The following is an 18866-nucleotide window of genomic DNA, read 5'->3' as shown; positions in this document are numbered from 1 at the left end:
GTGAAGTCGCATACATCTTTCATCTGTATTAACTTCATGACCCTTTCTTAATCCTTGAGTCATAATAACTTCCTCTGAATCCTGTAGCATGGCGAGACATCTCTCCATCACAGAACTTATCGCACTGAATTATACTTGTTAATATACCTATGCCACCCTTCCTTCCCCTACTCCCAACTGGAGACTGTGGCAGGGGTCAAGGTTGATTAATTTTCATATAAACTTGTTTAGTCCGGTCCCTTTCAAAGTGGAATGGGGGCTAGCTCAGTAAATGTGGAATGGCTGGCAGACTGTTTAAGAATGAGGTTTTCATAGTTAACTCTGCTTCAGTATGAAATTCAAAACAATGAAGAAGACAGGACTCAAACAGCACAGGGAAATAACATACACTTTTACTCTCAAAATAAATACTAATCAATTTTATTTTATAAATACAGATGCTGACTTTTCTTCCAATTACCAACAGATCAGTTTCACATGCCATTTATTATTGGTGGTGGTTTAAAAAATTATTTAAATAACCAGTTAGGTCAGGATAAATGGGCACCATTAGAACTGCTAAAAAAATATAGTTGGATACAATCTTCCAAAACTAATATTCTGGGGGAAAAAAATCTCTGGAATTTTTGAAGTGGGAAAAGGGAAGTAGAGAGAGAAAACACAAGCAAATATTCATCTGATAACATTTGCTGGCTGTTAAGAGTGTCTCGGCTACATGAAAACTGAAAGGGCCCTTAGCAGTTCAGAAATGGACAGGACTGAGTTTTCATTTCAACTTATATTCTCAAAGCAATTTTGTTTTTTTAGTGGTTTACAAGAATAATTACAAAGATTAGTAGGAGATAATAACTTCATCCCATATTTTGGCCTTGGCCACTTTAAACAGAGGCAAAATGAATTCTGCAGCCTTGGGAAATGTCAGAGATTTATTCCTGGAGAATGTAATGCTGTAGGATTTACATATATCCAAGTATGGCAAAAACTGCAGACACCAAACAAACTCAATGAAAATCCAAAGTCTAAACAAACCCAAACCTACAAGTGGTGTTTTGAGGCATAACATCATTGGACACAGTGTGGATCAGGAAAATGTGCAGGTAACTGTCCATCAGTTCTGGGCTACCTGATCACATTCAATGGTGGGGTTCCATGCTGTGGGGGTGAAAGGCTGTGAACCCGAGTCAGGGAGTCCATAAATGGTAGACTGACTGACAAAATCCCCGAGCTCCAGGCTCTACTTGGTTTTGTGGAACCTGAGATGAACACTGTAAAACATGGGTGCTCCTATATGTGGTCCAGCTGCAGGGCCTAAATCGAATGTACCTTGTCTTTGAGTTTGGCATGGAGTTTAAAGGTCTCTCCCATATCTGAGGAACCACAAATCACATGTGATTCACCTTCCATTGTTCACTACTAACACAGTCCTTCAACGCCTTTCTTTTGGGCTTGGGAGGTAGATGTTGCTTCACTGGAGGACCCACAGCCCAGACGGATGTACACCTCTGACCATGTCTAGCTCCACCCTGACTGACTCTAAAATGAATGACAGTACACTGTCAAAGAAGCCATGACCCTACAGATGGCTTCTGCTCCAGGTTTGGAGTAGTTCCACCTATTTATGAGAAATAAGATGGATTTCTTCAGATCAAGTTAAAGCTTTTAATTGCTTGCAGGTTGGGTCTGTCTGTCATGCAATGATTCTGTGAGTTCTTTACATGAAAAAATAACATGAACTATTCCATTTAACAATGTAGCGCTATATTAAAATTGAGCCCAGGAATGCTTGGATGAAGTATGACAATAATTATGAAACCTATGAGTTAAGTTGTTATGTAGGATGAATGAGCTATTACAGAGTACACCTGTGATGGTATGTTGCTATATACAATATGTAAACTCAAATGAAGTCAACAACATTAGCTTAGATACAGCCACAGGTTTTGCTCAGGCTAGTCCTGTCATGATGTAACATATGGAGATGTAGGTTCAAGAGGAATTTCAAAGCTGGGAAAAAAAACCAGGTCGAGTGCAGTAAACTCAATTTTTATTCTTCTACATAATACATGGATATAAGCATAAAATCTCCTTAAAGAGCTTGCAACCCTGAGGTGATGTCCTTGGGTATATAAAGTATACAGCAACAGCAAATGAAATCTGAGCTCCAGGAATGAAAATGGACTTCAAAAACATAATTTAATATTTATGCAATTGCACACATAGCAATAGTATTCTATGCCTCATCTAGTCTCTGAATCCAACTACATCAATTGCCTTGCAGTTTGCACACTGGACAGCCTGACTCCCTACATATATTTCATCACACACAATGCCTCCTTTCCAGCTGAAATTTAATAAATTAACATGGGATTTACATATAGGGATTTCTATATGGTGAGTGCATTGCCAGAAAGCACACCCAGCTTTTGACAACAGCATCTGCTCACATAACACCTTTGGCCCCCAGAGGGAACTTGAAGCTGTCTGACTATAGTAACCTTGTTGGGGAGGGTCCATGAGGGTCCCCTAGGATCCTCCAGAGGTGAGGTTTTTCATATAATCTGAGGGCTGCTTCAAGGGTATGGCTGACTGAAAGAGGTGGGAGGTCACGGCAACTGCATTAAAGAACCAGTGAATGTGATGTCCTCTGTGGTCAGGATGCACAAGGCATCTACTGTGCCAATGGCATAACAGCTGGGTTGACTGTGGAGCCTGGGAGCAGAGGCCTATAGGCCTTTGTATAGGAGACCATTGTGCTTCTTACACATCAACCTAATGGATGGCCAAAGATCCTTCAGTCAATGGCAGAGACCTTTTACTGAATATTCAATTTTCCCAAAAGTTTCTGGTGAGGGCAAACACTATGAGAATCTAAAGGCGAGTTCATTATATTATTTATATATTATCATCTTCCCTCTGAGGATAACATATAAGTGTAAATAAAAAAGCAGACAAATGCCTATAAGGTGACTCAAGCTAGAGAGTGACTTTTGCCTTTAAAACAACTGTCAGGCCTGAAAAGCAAAATCTTGCAAGCAAAATCTAACTTTGGCCCATTGATACACAATGATCCTGAGTCCCTCCTTGATTCACAAAGTCTATTTTTCTGAGGAATATCCTCCATTAATATTCATTTTGTGTCATAATTACTACAAAGGGTAACCAGTGCAGCTTTATCCTCATTTCAAGCAGACTCCATCCTGGTCCTACCATCTGTCCGCTCGCTTCACTTATCAGAACTCCTGCGTGGCCTGCGGAAACTGGATACGTTTTCGTTCAGTGCATAGATCCTTCGGGAGAACTCTTCAAATTCTCCCAGAACTTGTTCATCACACTCCACTGCCACAGCACTGTCCACGGGGATGCAGTTAAATGCTTCCAGCTGATCGCCTGAGGTGAAGCCTGTGGCTTCCATTCCAATGATCTCTTCTGCCTGTTCCACGGTGCAGCAGAGCTCCGCTTCCGAGACTGGGTGGAAGCCCCCGGGGAGCTGGGCGCCAGACGAGCTGGCCTGCTCACCGGGCAGGAGAGTGCCGTTGATTGTGGCTGGGGGCCCCGAGAGGGCTTGTCCCTGCTCCTGGCTAGTGTTCACACTCATGTGGCCTCCATTTAAGCTGTCGCCCAGATCTACCCCTTTATTCTTGTTTTCTTTGGAGAGGTCCAAGGAGGTGTCCAAGGAGGAAGACAGAGATGCTGTCTTTCTGTCAGATTCTCCCGTGGAGGGCACAGGGGTCACAGGCTGGACTAGTGCAGAGTTGTAACTGGGGGGAGGGGTTTTGTACTGGAGTCTCTCATTCTCTGAGCTGGCCCGTTTCCGGTATCCTTTGTCTGGTGAAGGGATCCCCCCAGAGAAGCCAACATCTGCACCCCCAAATATGGAGCTTTGTCTCTTTGGAACAGGGATTGCACTGGAGGTGTGATGTCTGTCACTAGAAGACAAAGGAAAACGAGAAGTTACTTTCAACTTCAGAACTTAGCTTAAACCTTCTGGATCAAGAGACAGGAAATCATATGTTCAAGTGTGAGAAAATACAAACTGACAATACTCAATCTTAGTGGTAACTGTAGTGTCCAAATGCAAGATACAACAAAGTATTATGAGTTCAGCATTGGGAACTTCCTTTAAGAAGGATACAAGACATGCTAAAATATATGCAGAGGGGAGTGCCCAGGGTAGAGGCCATGTCATATGGGGAGGAGTTGAGGCAGCTGGAGGGATTGGATCTGGAAAGAAAAATATATGAGGATGTGATCAAATTCATATGTCTGTAGAGCTACCAATATTCTTGTTTCTACTATTCAAGTCTTATTTTACCTTCATAAAACAGATATTGTCATTTGGCAGAGAACTTCAAAGACTTGTCCATGATAACCTCAGCGAGGCAGGGGCAAGGCTGGACTAAAATCCATGACTCATAACTCAATGGTCAATAGCTTTTGCAATAGCCAAATGCGAATTGCCTTGTGTTAGACAGCTGGCAGAGAGAGGACCAAGGAGATGTGTGTGTGTGTTTCATGAAAAATTAACTTGGGAAATGACCTCTCCTGTATAATGGTAGTCACACACATTTTGTAATACTTGGTCTTCATCTTCCTTCAAACTTCCTTCAAAGTTTTCTCAGGAAGATACATTTGGGCCAGCAATAATAATCACTGTTTGGCTGTACAAAGCATAGTTTCTGAAGTAATTTCATATACATCATTTCACTTGGTCCTCACAAAAACCCCGTCAAGAAAGCAGTGTGCACATTATTACTCCAAATCTGAAATAATAAATAATAATTAGTTAATGGAAATAGTGTATCTAGACTCTGGAAATGATGGTCATTTTATGGACTGGTGAAGCCACCCCTGGAGTACTGATCACAGTTCCAGACATCATGCTTGGCTGAAGCTATCAGCTTCAATACAGCTGTATGAACAAACTGGGTCCAGAGACAGAGGGAGGTACGAACACAAGGTCCATGCGACATGTGTTCTTCATGTGAGGAAACACACAGAGAAATGGCTCACAAAAAAGGCAGCTACCAGGCAGGAGCAGAGGTAAGACGTGAAACTACCCTCTTCCAACAAAGAGCTACTACATGTGCCAGGCCAGGCCTTGGGGAGAGGAAACGGTAACAGAGCAGGCCCTGCCTCTGAAGAGCTTCCAACCTTAGAGGAGAAAAGACAGCCGCATATGTATACACCGTACATACTCTTTTCAAATTACAACATGAAAAGCGCCCTGCAAAAGAAGAAAGGATCCAGGGTTCCTTCCACCTGTATCCATGGCCACAAACCCGTAAACCAGCTCCCTGCTCCCTCTCCTCTCAGATTTTTTTTTCTGATGCTGGCTTATCCCTGTGGTCTAAGCAAAGGTTATTCACCTTGAGAAAAGGCAACCACAAGGTTCTTCTAATCTATGCACCCACCAGACTCCCTTGCTTGGCTGTAAGTGTTGGTGCCAAGAGTGATTTCATAATTAGGGGTGCTCACTGGGGCACATATAGAACCAGGCAAGCAGACTAGTAAATTACTGTTTTTAGTTCTTAAGAAAAAACAGAGCAAAACCTGTTGGCCTTAATCTAGGTTTTCAGTTAATATGTTGTCAAAACTCAGAGTAGTGGGATAAAGCTGCACATTTTTTGCCAACCTTGTTGTTTTCACTCTGCTACTTGCTGACAGTACCCCTCTCTACATGATTTTGCAAGGGGCCTAAGTAATCAAACCAAAACAGCATCAGCACCACCCAAAGACAAGTCTATTCTGGGCAGATGGGCCACGCTTTCAGTTGCCACCCCACCCAGGAAGGGAGAGAAGCACCAGGTGAGCCTGCCCAGAACACTGATGGTGACATTGCTGGTATGCGACCCCAGGCCAGGTGCTTAAACTACTCACGGCTATGGAGGCTGAATGACTTGACACCCTCCCTGCCACCATCCGCCCTCCTTCCCTGGGGGACCCTGCTCTGCTTCTCTTAGCTGGGCTCCAGGTGGGCTGATAAAAGGGCATGAGGAACAAGCAGTGCTTATGACACAAGAACAAAGGGGTTTTTATAGTCGTCTTTGCCTCGAAAGTTCTCAACTTTGCATGACAAAAAAGTAATACAAGTATGAAACCTCCCAATCCCTCCCTCAAACTGCCCCCAGTTACAGTGAGCAGGGAACTACCATTTTCTTGAGCATCCAAAATGCTGAATTCTCACACCTGCCCTGTGAAAAAGGTAGGCAGGTAGGTTATGTGATCTCTTCAAGGTTGCAGAACCCACATCTGACTCCAGAGCCCACACAGTCATTTGCATCCCATGTGGGAAAGTCCTATTCAAATTCAACTAACATTTGCTAAGAACCAATGTCCGATATGCCAGATATCAAGCTAAATGCCATTACGCGCAGGCCTTCACATTTAATCCACCCAACCTATAGCTAAGCTCTGGGGCGTTACTCTTTTTTTTTTTGGAATATAGTTGACAATGTTGTGTTAGTTTCAGGTTACAGCAAAGTGGTTCAGTTGCTCATACGCATCTACCCATTCTTTTCCAGGTTCTTTTCCTGTGCAGGTTACTGCAGAATATTGAGTAGAGCTTCCTGTGCTGTGCAGTAGGTCCTGATTGATGTTACTCCTATTTTGATGCATGGATTCAAAGGCTTTGCTAGATGGAGACTTTGGCATTTGCTGACATCCTGAGTCTGGGATCTTTTCCAGTTTCTCTGAATTTTCATGAGAACTGAGGTAAAGACAGTATCAAATACAATTTAGAAAACCCAAGTAACAATAAAACATTCCCTCTTAAGAATGGTAAGAAGATGAGGTATTAGACAAATAAGGACGTCTACAAGTCTAACGTTTACCCTAACGATCACACAGTCTTTTTCCCCCCATTTGTAGCTATGCACCATGAAGCCTTTCCAAAATTTTTACTGGTCTTTCTTATGATCTTAAAAATAGAAAGTTGAACAAAAAGGATATATATTTTTTAATTTAACAAACTTAAAAACTTGCTATCTTGGAATATAGTTGATTAACAATGTTGTGATAGTTTCAGGTGTATAGTAAATTCAGGTGTATAGTGATTCAGTTATACATATACATGTATCTATTCATTCATCAATTTAAAAAGGTACTTTCCTGATAACTGTGGGCCATCAGTAGGAACAAGTCTTACTGACTGTGACATAGTGGAGCAACTACCGGCCTTCCAGGGGTGTGTTTCTGAGTCTGAAGTCTGCACTCAAGCTTTTGTATGTCCTCTCTCACTGTCAGGCTGTTACCTGTGGCCAAGTCAGTGTTTTTGCCTGCAAGGGCTGCTCCTTTTTTTGACGTCTGTGTCTTATTTGTTGTGTTCTTATAAAATAGCTGTCTTGAGAACTGTGTGCAAAGCAAGAATAAATAGGATTTGAGAGATGGACCAGCAGATATCCTGGGTACAATATGCATAATTATATGAATTTTGTACGTTAGTTTTGGCTGCTCAGAATTAATTTTTTTATTATTTCCAGGATCTTAGCAATGCTCCAAATTTTTAAGATAGCTGAGCTTTAAATAGCTCAAGCATTGAATGACTGTATTAAAATATATACAAACACACATGCATTTTAAATTATAATAATAATTTATTCTCCCTGGACAACTAAAAATATAAACCACATTAAAAACTAAAAATCAGTCAAAAACCTATTGGCCATCAAATAACCACTATTTGGATATTTTCCTTATAGACTTTGATTTTGTATGTGTGTTTAATTTAAAAAAGACACAAAACCAATCAAACAAAAAACAAAATGAAAGTTGTGTTTGCAGTATATATACATATAGATAAAAAAATATATATATACATACACACAATTCTGTATCCTGTTGTTGGAAGTTATTAAAACCTCTTGGTAAACAATTCTAAGTGGCTACTCCATTAAATGAAATTATCAAAAGTTACTTAACCATTTCCTTATGTTTGTGGATTTAAGATATTTCTAAAATTTTATATTAAACTTGTATTTCTGTATAAAAACACAATGCATAGGTTTTAAGAAAATAATTTTTAAAATTTTCATATTTAATAGGTTTCTAGAAGTAATCTTCATTACACGTTTCGGTATTAACTAAATTCTTACCATAAAGAAAGGAACATTTTACCTCTACTGTGGCCTAAAAAGAGAAAGGTAGCAATTAAAAAGGCAAATGCCCCAAAGCTTTCAAGATTCTTTTTGTCTGATTAGAGTCTGGCTTCATAATTATTTTATAAAGATGGAAAAAGAAGTCGAAATCCTTAGATTTACTAGTTATTAAGACGAATTTTTAAAGGCAATTGACAATTTGCTTATCAAATGAAATTATTACATTATTTAAATTGTGATGAATAACTTAAATAATTTCTACTCCTGGAAACAACTAAAGTAAACCTGAGTGTTCTGGGGAGGAGCAGGTGCAGCAGAAAACGTGGCATTTCTTAACCCACCACTCCAGCCACAGGTCCCTTGTTCTAAGGCACTAGATTTGGGGACATAAAGCCTGAGGTCTAGCAATTGGACAGAGTCCCCGAAGTTCACTGCACAGTCTCCTTATCACCTGTTTGCTTTGAATGGATGTCTCCTGCTTGGCTTAGGTCCGAACTGGAAACATGACTTTTGCGGTTTAACGCTATAATTAAAAGGAATGTATTTAAAAACAACACCCCAAAGATACTGTAATTACAAACTTTCTAGGCCACGGTTTAGTGAAACAGGACATAGATTGAATAACTGAATCATATCAGGGACTGTTAAATAATAATATTCTTTTCTGCTACAAGCACAAAAGGATATCTTAGGATCCCTGACAACAGCATGCGAGGGAGAAGCCAAGTGGTTCAGAGTTTAGAGGTCACGGAGGACAGTCTGGTTTAAATTTGGCTTCTTTGGATCAAGTCTTCTCTGATGTCTCTAAATTAAGGTCATTAATTTCTTTTTCATTCTGTCTTTATTGCAATTATTTGTGTTACCTCTTCAGCTATATCCAGAGCTATTTGGAGATAGTAGTGGTGATGAGAAGGGATGCTCAAACGTCTGGATCGGCAACCATGATTGATCCTGTTTATTTGGAGCTATAAATTAAGGCTGAATTCACCACTTATTAGTTATACGACTATAGGCAGTCATCTTCTCTCTGCTCTAGTTTTCTTCTTTTTAAAAGATGATTGGACTGTGGTAAGGATTAAATAACACACTTCAAACCCTTGGCAGAAGGTCTGCCATATATACCGATGACGGTAGTAGCTGTAATTGTGGTTTCAGTCATTATTATTTGCTTCCCTAGGCTCTGGATTCCCAAAGTATTAGCCTCGTTTTACAGAAGAGGTTAAAAAAAAAAAAAAAAAAAAAACTTAGTTGCCCAGTCGTGTCTGACTCTTTGCGACCCCATGGACGGTAGCCCAGCTCCTTTGTCCATGGAATTCTCCAGGCAAGACTACCGGAGTGGGTAGCCATTCTCTTCTCCAAGAATCTTCCCAACCCAGGGATCAAACCCAGGTCTCCTGCATTGCAGGTGGATTCTTTGCCGTCTGAGGCCCACAGAAGAGGTAACTGAGACTCAAAGACATTAACATCTTAGACAGAAACAGGGTAACAAGGAGCAGAGGAAAGACCAGAACCTAGATCTCCTTTCTTCCACTGTTTCCTTCTATACAAAATACTGTTTAAAGTAGGAACAAACTCAGAACTCCTCCCACACACCCACGTCTCCACTCCTGGACATCAGGGAGAGCTGTCTGCATGAAGATAAGGAGTCAAGGCAAGTATAAAAGAGTGGGGGAGAAAGTACTAAATCAGAAGGTTTATTCTGCTCAGGATGAAACTTCATTCCAGCTTTTTCCTGAGTACATGGGGTGGGGAAGGCTTTGAATCTAGTGGAAATGCTCAACTGCCTCTCTTTACACAATCTACCAAATGCTGCGGGACTACAGGAGCTCCCCAGAATCCTTTGAGCCACATTCTCACTGTCTCCCAACCTCTGATGTGTCATTTTTCTATAAGAATACAGGTTCAGGGGAAGGGAATTTTTTATGAGGGAGAATTTCTCTGCTTCCCTACGCTAAATGAGGAGGACCCTGTTTAGCACTTCTATAACCATTATACACATACCTTGCCATGAAACTAATCCGGGAGACCGCAGAACCAGCTCACGGACTCCACTACCCTTGCCCCAGCACTCTTGCTCCCTCTTCCTTTTCTACGGGTTTTACTGCCTGAAGCTATAGCCTCTTTTTACAGAAAAGGGACAGAGAGAGGAAAAGAGGTACGGAAGCATTGGTCCAAAATGTGTCCTCATTCCCACATCTCCCGTATATAATACTCCAGACCCTCATGCGTAGCTCTGCCATTATATGAAATATGTGAGCCTGGTGAAGCACTGAACCTATGTTTCATCTCCTGTAAAGTGGGTATATCCATCTAACGGTTGTTGCAGTTAGGATTAAATGGGATCTACAAGTAAAATTCTTAGTACAATGAGTAGGTACTCCATAAGTTATTAATAATAAAACAATAGCAACTGATATTTTCTATGAAGTATCTATTAACAGCTTTATACATGGTCTCATTTAATCCTCACACCTCTATGATGTATTAAGAAAATGATCCTCATTTTGCAGATGAAGAAACTGAGGCACAGAGGTTAGGTAACCTGCCCAAGATCACAAAGAAACTAATTGTGGCTTTCTTGTTCTTGGCCACGCTGGGTCTTTGCTCCTTTCTGTGCGAGCTTTCTCTAGCTGCGGGGTCTCTGCTGCGTTCTGTGCGAGCTTTCTCTAGCTGCGGGGTCTCTGCTGCGTTCTGTGCAAGCTTTCTCTAGCTGCGGGGAGTGGGGGCTGCTCTTCGTTTCGGTGCGTGGGCTTCTCACTGCAGGGGCTTCTCTTGTTGTGCGGCACAGGCTCCAGGGCACGTGGGCCCTGGAGTGCGTGGGCTCAGTAGCTGTGCATGGGCTTAGCTGCTCCGCGGCATGTGGGATCTTCCCAGACCCTTGTCCCCTGCGTTGGCAGGTGGATTTCTATCCACCGAAGTCTTAACTGTGTTTTAACAGAGGTGTCTGACTAAATAAATGCTAATTTTCTTCTCTTTCCCAATCCATAGGACTTACCACCAAAACACTCTCCACTTCTATATGAGGGAACATTGAGACTCAGAATAATGTTTTTAGGTCAAATGGTTTGATAACTTTTCCTTCTCTTCTTGCCTACATTAAGTTTGTGGGGCATTTTTACTTCCTAAGACTTGTTACGCTGTCATAAGAATTGTAATGCATTCTAAGTATCTATTATGAATACACATTCTACCACGAACTGTTATAAATGTGGAGACTCAGTGAAAAATGAAATAAAGAAAAGAATGTAAAGATTTTCCGCCTCAAGAGCATTCTTGAAGCTGGGGTGAATTTTTAGCTCTCTGAAAACTTTTTTTTCTCTGTTCTCTCTGATTCGCTTGCGCTTATCTGTCTACAACCAGATCTCACACTGTAAAGTATTAGGAAGGAGTACAATTCACAGATTCAAATATGTGTCTTTCCCTCATACAAAATGTTTCCTCTGAGGAACATTACTAGATCACAGCTGGTCAATATGCTAAATCTTGATTGTCTGGAACCTGGCCAAAATCTACAGCTACAACTCGGTGGAATAAGAATACTTAAAAAGAAGGAAAAAACCCCACACTTTTTAAATAACATTTGATCTTCTTCTTTCTCCCCCTTGTAGCAAGCTATGACCTCATGGCAGTGAGACCTCTACATGGAGGTGTTTAAGTTGGTTTACAGCCATTAGAAATGTTTGAAGCTCTAGGTACTCCTCTGTGCCAACAGCATGTCAACTGTGCTAAAGAGCAATAATAGTTTCTCACCTTCTTAAAGATTACTGCTTAAATAATGCAGAGCAACGACAGGGCTGCACAGAGTGCCAAGAGCAGGTTGCCAAGGCGAAGTTAAGGTGGAATTACGTCTTTTGGCAGCTGAGAAATTATGACATAAAGTTAGTTTAAAAAAAAAAAACCTCCATAAATTAGGCTACTAACCTTTTTCAAAATCCAGCAAAGGCTGGGATTTATCTTTCTTCTTTTTCTATCTCAGATCAAGTAGAAGCCCAGAGCCTCCTTTTGGAAAAGCCAAATTGAACAGCTAGATCTTATCTCCCAGGAGGTCACTAGAGGTTAATAGTTTTAAGCATGTAAACTCTTGGCCACAGGCAAGCAATCTGAAGGCCTCTCACCATTACAGATAAGTGAAAGTGCTTAATCTTTTCCCTGGATGTTAACAAAAACAAGAAACAAAATAAAAATAGAAACAACCTTGGGCCAGAGCACAGGCTAAAATCTGCGCCAATGGTCACTTTTCCCCTCGGCTCAGCTTAGAAGACTTCCTGCCAGAGTCTGACTAAATAAAACAGAGTTTTGAAAAGGAATAACTGAACAAGGGAGTCTTTAGATTTTATTTAAATGGAGTTCTGATGGAGAGGTGAATTTGTGAAAGAGAAAGTTCCACCAGCAAAGGATAAAACTAAGCAAGCTGAAAAAACCCATTTCCCAGGCTCTGTGATGTGAGCGGCTTTGTGGTCCTGGGCAACAGGGCCCAGCTTGGAAAATAGAGGTCCCAGCACAGGCTATGAACAGAGGCTGAAGGGGGTTGCCCACAGCCCGGAGGCCACCTGGAGGCCAGCTTGGTCTCAAGGCTGAGTTCCTTGGGGTCAGGGAATAAACAGTGATCTGCCACGGAGACAGACGGTCCCAGGAGCTGAGAGGTCAACCACTGCACTCATCAGCTTTCACTTCTAAGAAATCATCACACAAACAATGTACTGAAATCACAGGCAAGGCAACAAACATTATGAGACTGTAACACAGTCTGTAGAAACAGAGGTGCCAGCAAGGTTACCTGACGAACCCTCAGAGTGTCTAGACAGCACTTGAAATGTGGGAGAGGGATAAGGTGCTTGTGCTGAAATCTTAAAAAAAAAAAATACGTTTGCCAGGGAAACCAGAGTAATAGCGATGTCACAGACCAGTCACAGGAAGAACCTGACCAACTAAAACCTTGCTCAGAATTTACAAAGTAGACTTGCAGAGACAGACGCTAAAGGAAGCATTAGACTCCGGAGACCAATGACAGAATCTGTGAAATTAAGTCTTTAGAAAGACACTGCAAAGCTGAACCACCATCTCATTTCTAATAAGCTCTGACACAAACTGAACCATGAAAAGAAACAACTTCAGTTGTTTGTTATTTAAAAAGAAAAGTGGATAGCTTTGCCACCATATCCAGAGATGCTGAAGGCCTTTGGAAGAAATGCCTGAATGACAGCCGTCACTGAATCACTGCTTAGAGACTGTGGGACTCCAGGGATAATGTCTTGGGAAGCTTCTCTCTTATAGCCCTCTGTATTACTATAAGAGGTGCAGTATAAACAGAACATAGCAACTCATTATTTACTCCCTCATTCAAATATATGTTGAGTGTCTACTATACACCAGGCACTGTGTACTAGACTTTGGGGATGCACCAGTGGTTGAAAAAAGCCCTGGCTCCTGCTTTTGTGGAGCTTATATCAGAGTGGGAGTGGACAGACATTAATGTAAAAGTTACAGACATAAAATGACCACCTCTGACACACGCTGTGCAGGAGCAATCATGGGTTGAGAGAGCTTATAACAGAACCGACCAGCCAAGGCCAAGGTCTGAAGGACTAGACTTCCTCACCAGGTGAAGGGTGGGTGGGTAGGTGAGAGCATCCAGGCAAAAGGAACAGGATATGTCAAGACCCTACATCAAGAAAGAGAACAATGTTTGAGGACCCAAACAGTCATCAAGTGAACAGCAGCCTGGTAGAAGATAAAGCTAAAGAGGAAAATGTGGTCTAGAGTAGACTATGCAGAAACCCAGCGGCCATGGTTAGAATTTTCTCTTCAAGTCATCAAAGTGTTTTAGGCGAGGGGTGTGTATGTCTGTCCTGTCTGTCTAGTGGGTAGGGAGAGAAAGAGAGACACTGATCGACTGATCTGTATTTTGACAGGTACACTCTGACTGAAGCTGGAGAACACACGGGAGAGGGTCTGGAGCGGATGCTGGAGGACTGACCACAGGCCGAGCAGCAGTGCAGGTGAGAGATGACGGAGGCTTGGGCCAGAGTGGAAATGTGTAGCTGCAGACTCCCAGGCACATTAGGAGAAATCAGCAGAGGTTGCGGAGGTTGGAGTTAAGAGGAAAGGGACAATCAAACCGCTTCCTGGCCAGTGTGCAAGACTGGATGGAGATTCCATCTGCTGAAAGCAGAGCCCTGGAAGACCGGGAGGCTTATGATGGTTCTGGTGGAAGACAGGGAAAAAAGGAAAAACCACACACACAACATGGGCACAGACAATGTGCTATGAAAATGTCCAGGAGGCAATCTGAATAGAGGTCTGATATCAAAAAGGTGATCTGGGCTAAAGAGTTATACTTGTGCTTCAATTCAGTGTGGGTGATAATTAAAAAACGTAGTTGTAGATAAGATCAGATCACTGGGCAGGGGTGGTGAATAAAATCAGAGAAAAGAGGGCCAAGGACTGAGCCTTGAGGAGCTCCTGTTTCTCATGATGAGGCAGAAAAAGAGGAGCCTACGAGTGAGATAAGGAGCAGTCAGAAAGGAACGAAGAGAACTAGAGAAAGGTCATGATGACCGGATTCCTGTTCTGGAACCACAGATGCTCAACGATCTCTGTATAAAACATTTTATTCTTAACGCAGCTAGAAGAGAGGCTGTACAGAGTAATGGTTGAAGGAGAGGCCCTAAAACTGTTCTTCTGGGATCACATCTTAGCTCCTCTACTTGAAGGCTGTGTTACATTTAAATTATTTAAACCTCTCTGTGCTTCAGTTCCATCTGTAACATGAGAGAGGATAAATGGACCCTAGTTCACTTAATTGTTGTGAGGATTAAATGAGTTAACTAAATAATTCATTCAAAATGCTTTGGGAGGGTACCTGGTTTGCAATAACAGTCATCTGATATTTCTATCATGATGTTACCTCTTCTTACATATACAGTTATCCCTAGCAGAAGGATTATTGAACAAGCATCATATAAAATGACCTTTAACATCTCCAGAGTTGAAACGCAGCTTAAAACTCAAAAATCACATGAAGCAGTCAGCAGTCCTTTCTAATTTTGCAAAGCCCTGTCAGCCTTCCTGAAACCTAGTACAGTGTTTTAGATCTAGAAAGATATTTATCTGCTGATACATGCTAAAGGATTCCTCCTGAAAGACAAGACTTCCTGGAACAGGGCATCTCCTCTCCATTCATGTAGGCATAACCATCTTCCCAAAGCCCAGTTCAAGTCCTGCCTCATTTGTTAAAGCCTTCTTCAACCATATGCCAATTTAAAATGACCTCTCTGAACTCCATGATCAATACTTGTAATTATATCATCCAACTGATGATCACTTGTATTTCAACACATATTTCAGTAGACAGTACTGAAATCCACATTCACTGCCTGGCAACCTGCTAGGCACTGGGAATAAAGGGGCTCATAAAATAAGGTTTCTATCATTAGAGTTTCCACTCGAGTCGAGAAGACAGAGAGTTCCAATCACCAGCACACCACAGTGCTCTGAACACAATACACATTTTGTAAGACGGAGGAGGGAGCCGGTAGTCACCTAGAGGACTCAGTGCAGGTGACTATCTTTGATTGGCCTTCGAAAGATAACGTAGAGTCCATCAGTCAGGCTGTGTGCATATATTAAGGTGCAGAGGGATTAAGAAATGAAGGGAAGAATATTTAAGTCAGAATAAAATACAGTATGTGTGTAGTCCAACTGTGGAGCCAAGTCTTGTAAAGAGTGTATGGAAGGGACCCGGCCTTCTATTTTTTGAAATCCACTCCTCCACTTCCCAATCTAAGGGAGTACAGAGCACTTAGTAGATACTAAGTGAATATATCTGTTTTATGAATAAGTGGATTTGATTAATTGTACCCAAAAGGAATAATCTGTTGTTGTTTTTGGGCAATGTGTTGAGAAACATTCAGTTAATGTGAAAGAAAGAAAAAGAAAAAGAGAACACTCTATGGTTACTTATGTAGAACAAAACTTTCTAAAGATACACTTATAGTAAGTCTAGTTGATGAAATATTATGCAGACATTAAAATGATGTAAAAATTTGGTAATGGCATTGGTAATATGCTTAACACATGACAGACAAAAAAGCAGGACGTACAACTGCAAGGACTGTGCTTCAACACTGCAGCTACATGTTACTGAGTACCTGCACGGTGGCTAGCTGGGCTTGAGATGTGCTGTGAATGTATAATACACACTGGATTTAGATGGTTTAGAATAAAAATGGAGTGTAAAATATTAATAATTAAAAATACTGATCACACACCAGTCAGTATTTTAGAATTACAGGAAAACTATTAAAATTAGGTTGCCTATTCCTTTTTACCTTTTTGCAATGTGGCTGGCAGAAAATGTTTAAGTTTCTACATACGCAGCTCAGACTATATTTCAGGGCTGATACAGATGATATGATCTCCGCTGTATAAGTAACACACAGAAAACTAACTTAACAGTGGTTTCCCTCCCTGGATTCTAGGGCTATTGTTTTCCCCTCATCTGTGTAGTTTTACATTTTCCAAATTTTATTCATTGATAATCAAAAAGAACGATGAGAGAGAAGGCACAAATAAAAACAGAAAAAAAAAAAAATCTCTATTTGGTTCAAAGACTTGGCTGCTGGAGGGTGAGAAAAGCAGTCCGGGGACACCCAAATGACTTTCTCACTGATGGAGAGTTAGCACACAAAGGATGTTGGCCAGCTGTTCTCCATCCTGACTGGAGACAGAGAAAAGCGGAAATGGGTGTTAACCGCAGAAGGGGGCCTGTAAGTTAAATATAGGGAAGAATTTCCTGAAGTGAGGGTGTTTAAATTCTGGAATGAGTTATAGAAGAAGCCTGGTCCCCCAAGGTCTTTTAAAATACTACAGATACCCATATGCCTTGTGTATTCCTGTCTAGAGGCAATGAGATAACCTGTCAAGGTTCCGTCTGAAATAGTTGTCTTAAGAGTAAGTAACTCCAATAAAACTTTCTTTTTCATTTATTTTTGACCAGCCTTCACTTTTCATATTAAGGATGCCAGCCAGTAAGGAGTACTTTGAAAGGCACGCCCCTCTGATATGGCTACCTTAAGTAGTACTCTTGAGACTTCAAAGACAATGTCATTTGATCTAAATTTAAAAACCAGAGTCAGCTAGATGACATGGTTTTTAAGTCCCTTGGGTCACCTGCCAGAGACTAGTTCTGAATTCAGCATGAGCAAATGATGGAGGGAGGAAGAGTAGATAGATCTGCTTTTAAAAAATAAGGCTTAAAAAAACATTAATACAGGATAGGGTCTCATTTTCACAGGTGGATGGTTTGGCTTAAAAGCTGAACTATTATATCACTACCCTCTGGTTTTAAAGAAAGATGGGTTCCAAAATTTTCATTATTTTCAATTGACTGAAAAAGTCCATTTTCTTAAAATGTGTCAAAGTTCTTAATCATTTGTTCATTAAAAAAACTGTTCAACTTGATTCTATTTATAAAAAAGAACAGAGAATTAGATCAGAAACAGGTGAGCAGAAACACTATCTGATTTAACCAATGAAGAGATATGACCTTACGAAAATCCACCAGTTGCTTCTCCCAAAGTCACATCATTAAATGCTGGAAGGAATCAGAAGTATTCCAGCAAGCTGCAGAGTAGCCAAGGATATGTCTCCTCAGTATTCTAGCATCACTAAGGTCACGGAAATTGAGGCAGCCTCAATAAAAATGGCACGCCTGGCCCTAAAACATCAAGCAAGTCAGTGCAAGGCTAGGCACCACCGCTGTGGAACACGGTCCACTGAAGCCGGGGCTCAGGCTGTAAGTCCCATGTGACAGTGAGACCGAACAATGCAGGAGAATGTTTTTGTAAGTCTTGTTCTTCAAAATATTTAATTTGTCTTATCTACTCATTCAGATTATAAACTAAACAACTGTCAACTAAGCAAAAGCAGGGCAAATCTCACACTTTTGAATTTTCTTTCGTGTTTTGAACAGTGCTGTATGCAGAGGAGACCCTTAATGAATTGTTAAATGTATGAATAATACTTATAATATTTTGTATAGTCCTTTTTAGTTTATAAACCACTTGGACAGACATTATCTCATTTGTTCCATATAATGATGCTTGGGAAATAGGGCTGCTGCCATTAACTCCACTGAAAAAACTGAAACTCAAAAAATTTATGAAAATTAAATGACAGAGCTGAAGTTGGAGCCTACATTTTCTGATTCCCAAATCCAGTGCTCCTTCCACCGTATTGTGAAGCTTTATAGTCAGTAAAAATTGAGCTTAGAATAAAACATTTCATGTATAAAGCAGGACAGATGGTTCTGAAATCCTGCTTTTATCATGTCTTTTTCTGAAAGAAAGAAAATGAAATTTAGGGCAGGCAAACACGGTGGACAGACATGTTTTAAGCCAACTCATGTGCTCCCTTAGCTTTCTTGTTTCTTAACCAATGCAGCTGAAACATATCACCATTTTTGTTTCTTTTCGTCTTAAAGTTCTAAATTCTAACAACCTTTCATGACTCTTACCAGTTTCCTATCTCTCTGAGGTAAGTAGGGAAAAATAAGCAACAAAGAATGCCTTCCTATCTGATTCTGCAGTGTAGTTTTCTAGGGAGAAGACGGGGACAACAGAGGATGAGATGGCTGGATGGCATCACTGACTCGATGGACGCGAGTCTGAGTGAACTCTGGGAGTTGGTGATGGACAGGGAGGCCTGGCGTGCTGCGATTCATGGGGTCGCAGAGTCGGACACGACTGAGCGACTGAACTGAACTGGATTTGA

General features: G+C 41.1%; 1 protein-coding gene across 2 annotated transcripts in view; it reads right to left on the bottom strand.

Annotated features, from left to right (window-relative positions):
• Positions 1–404: 404 nt before the first annotated feature.
• UVRAG (UV radiation resistance associated) overlaps positions 405–18866 on the bottom strand; it is a 327753-nt gene continuing 309291 nt past the window's right edge. For both annotated transcript variants that reach the window (XM_069553156.1, XM_069553158.1), the window contains one exon: positions 405–3926. In XM_069553156.1, coding sequence (XP_069409257.1) covers positions 3224–3926 — 703 coding nt within the window. In that variant the 3' untranslated portion in view covers positions 405–3223. The remainder of the gene's footprint in view (positions 3927–18866) is intronic.

The sequence above is a fragment of the Ovis canadensis genome, chromosome 15, assembly GCF_042477335.2.
Source record: "Ovis canadensis isolate MfBH-ARS-UI-01 breed Bighorn chromosome 15, ARS-UI_OviCan_v2, whole genome shotgun sequence".
NCBI classification, from domain to species: domain Eukaryota; kingdom Metazoa; phylum Chordata; class Mammalia; order Artiodactyla; family Bovidae; genus Ovis; species Ovis canadensis.
The sequence above is the reverse complement of the archived record's forward strand: the minus strand, read 5'-3'. Positions and strand labels throughout refer to the sequence as shown.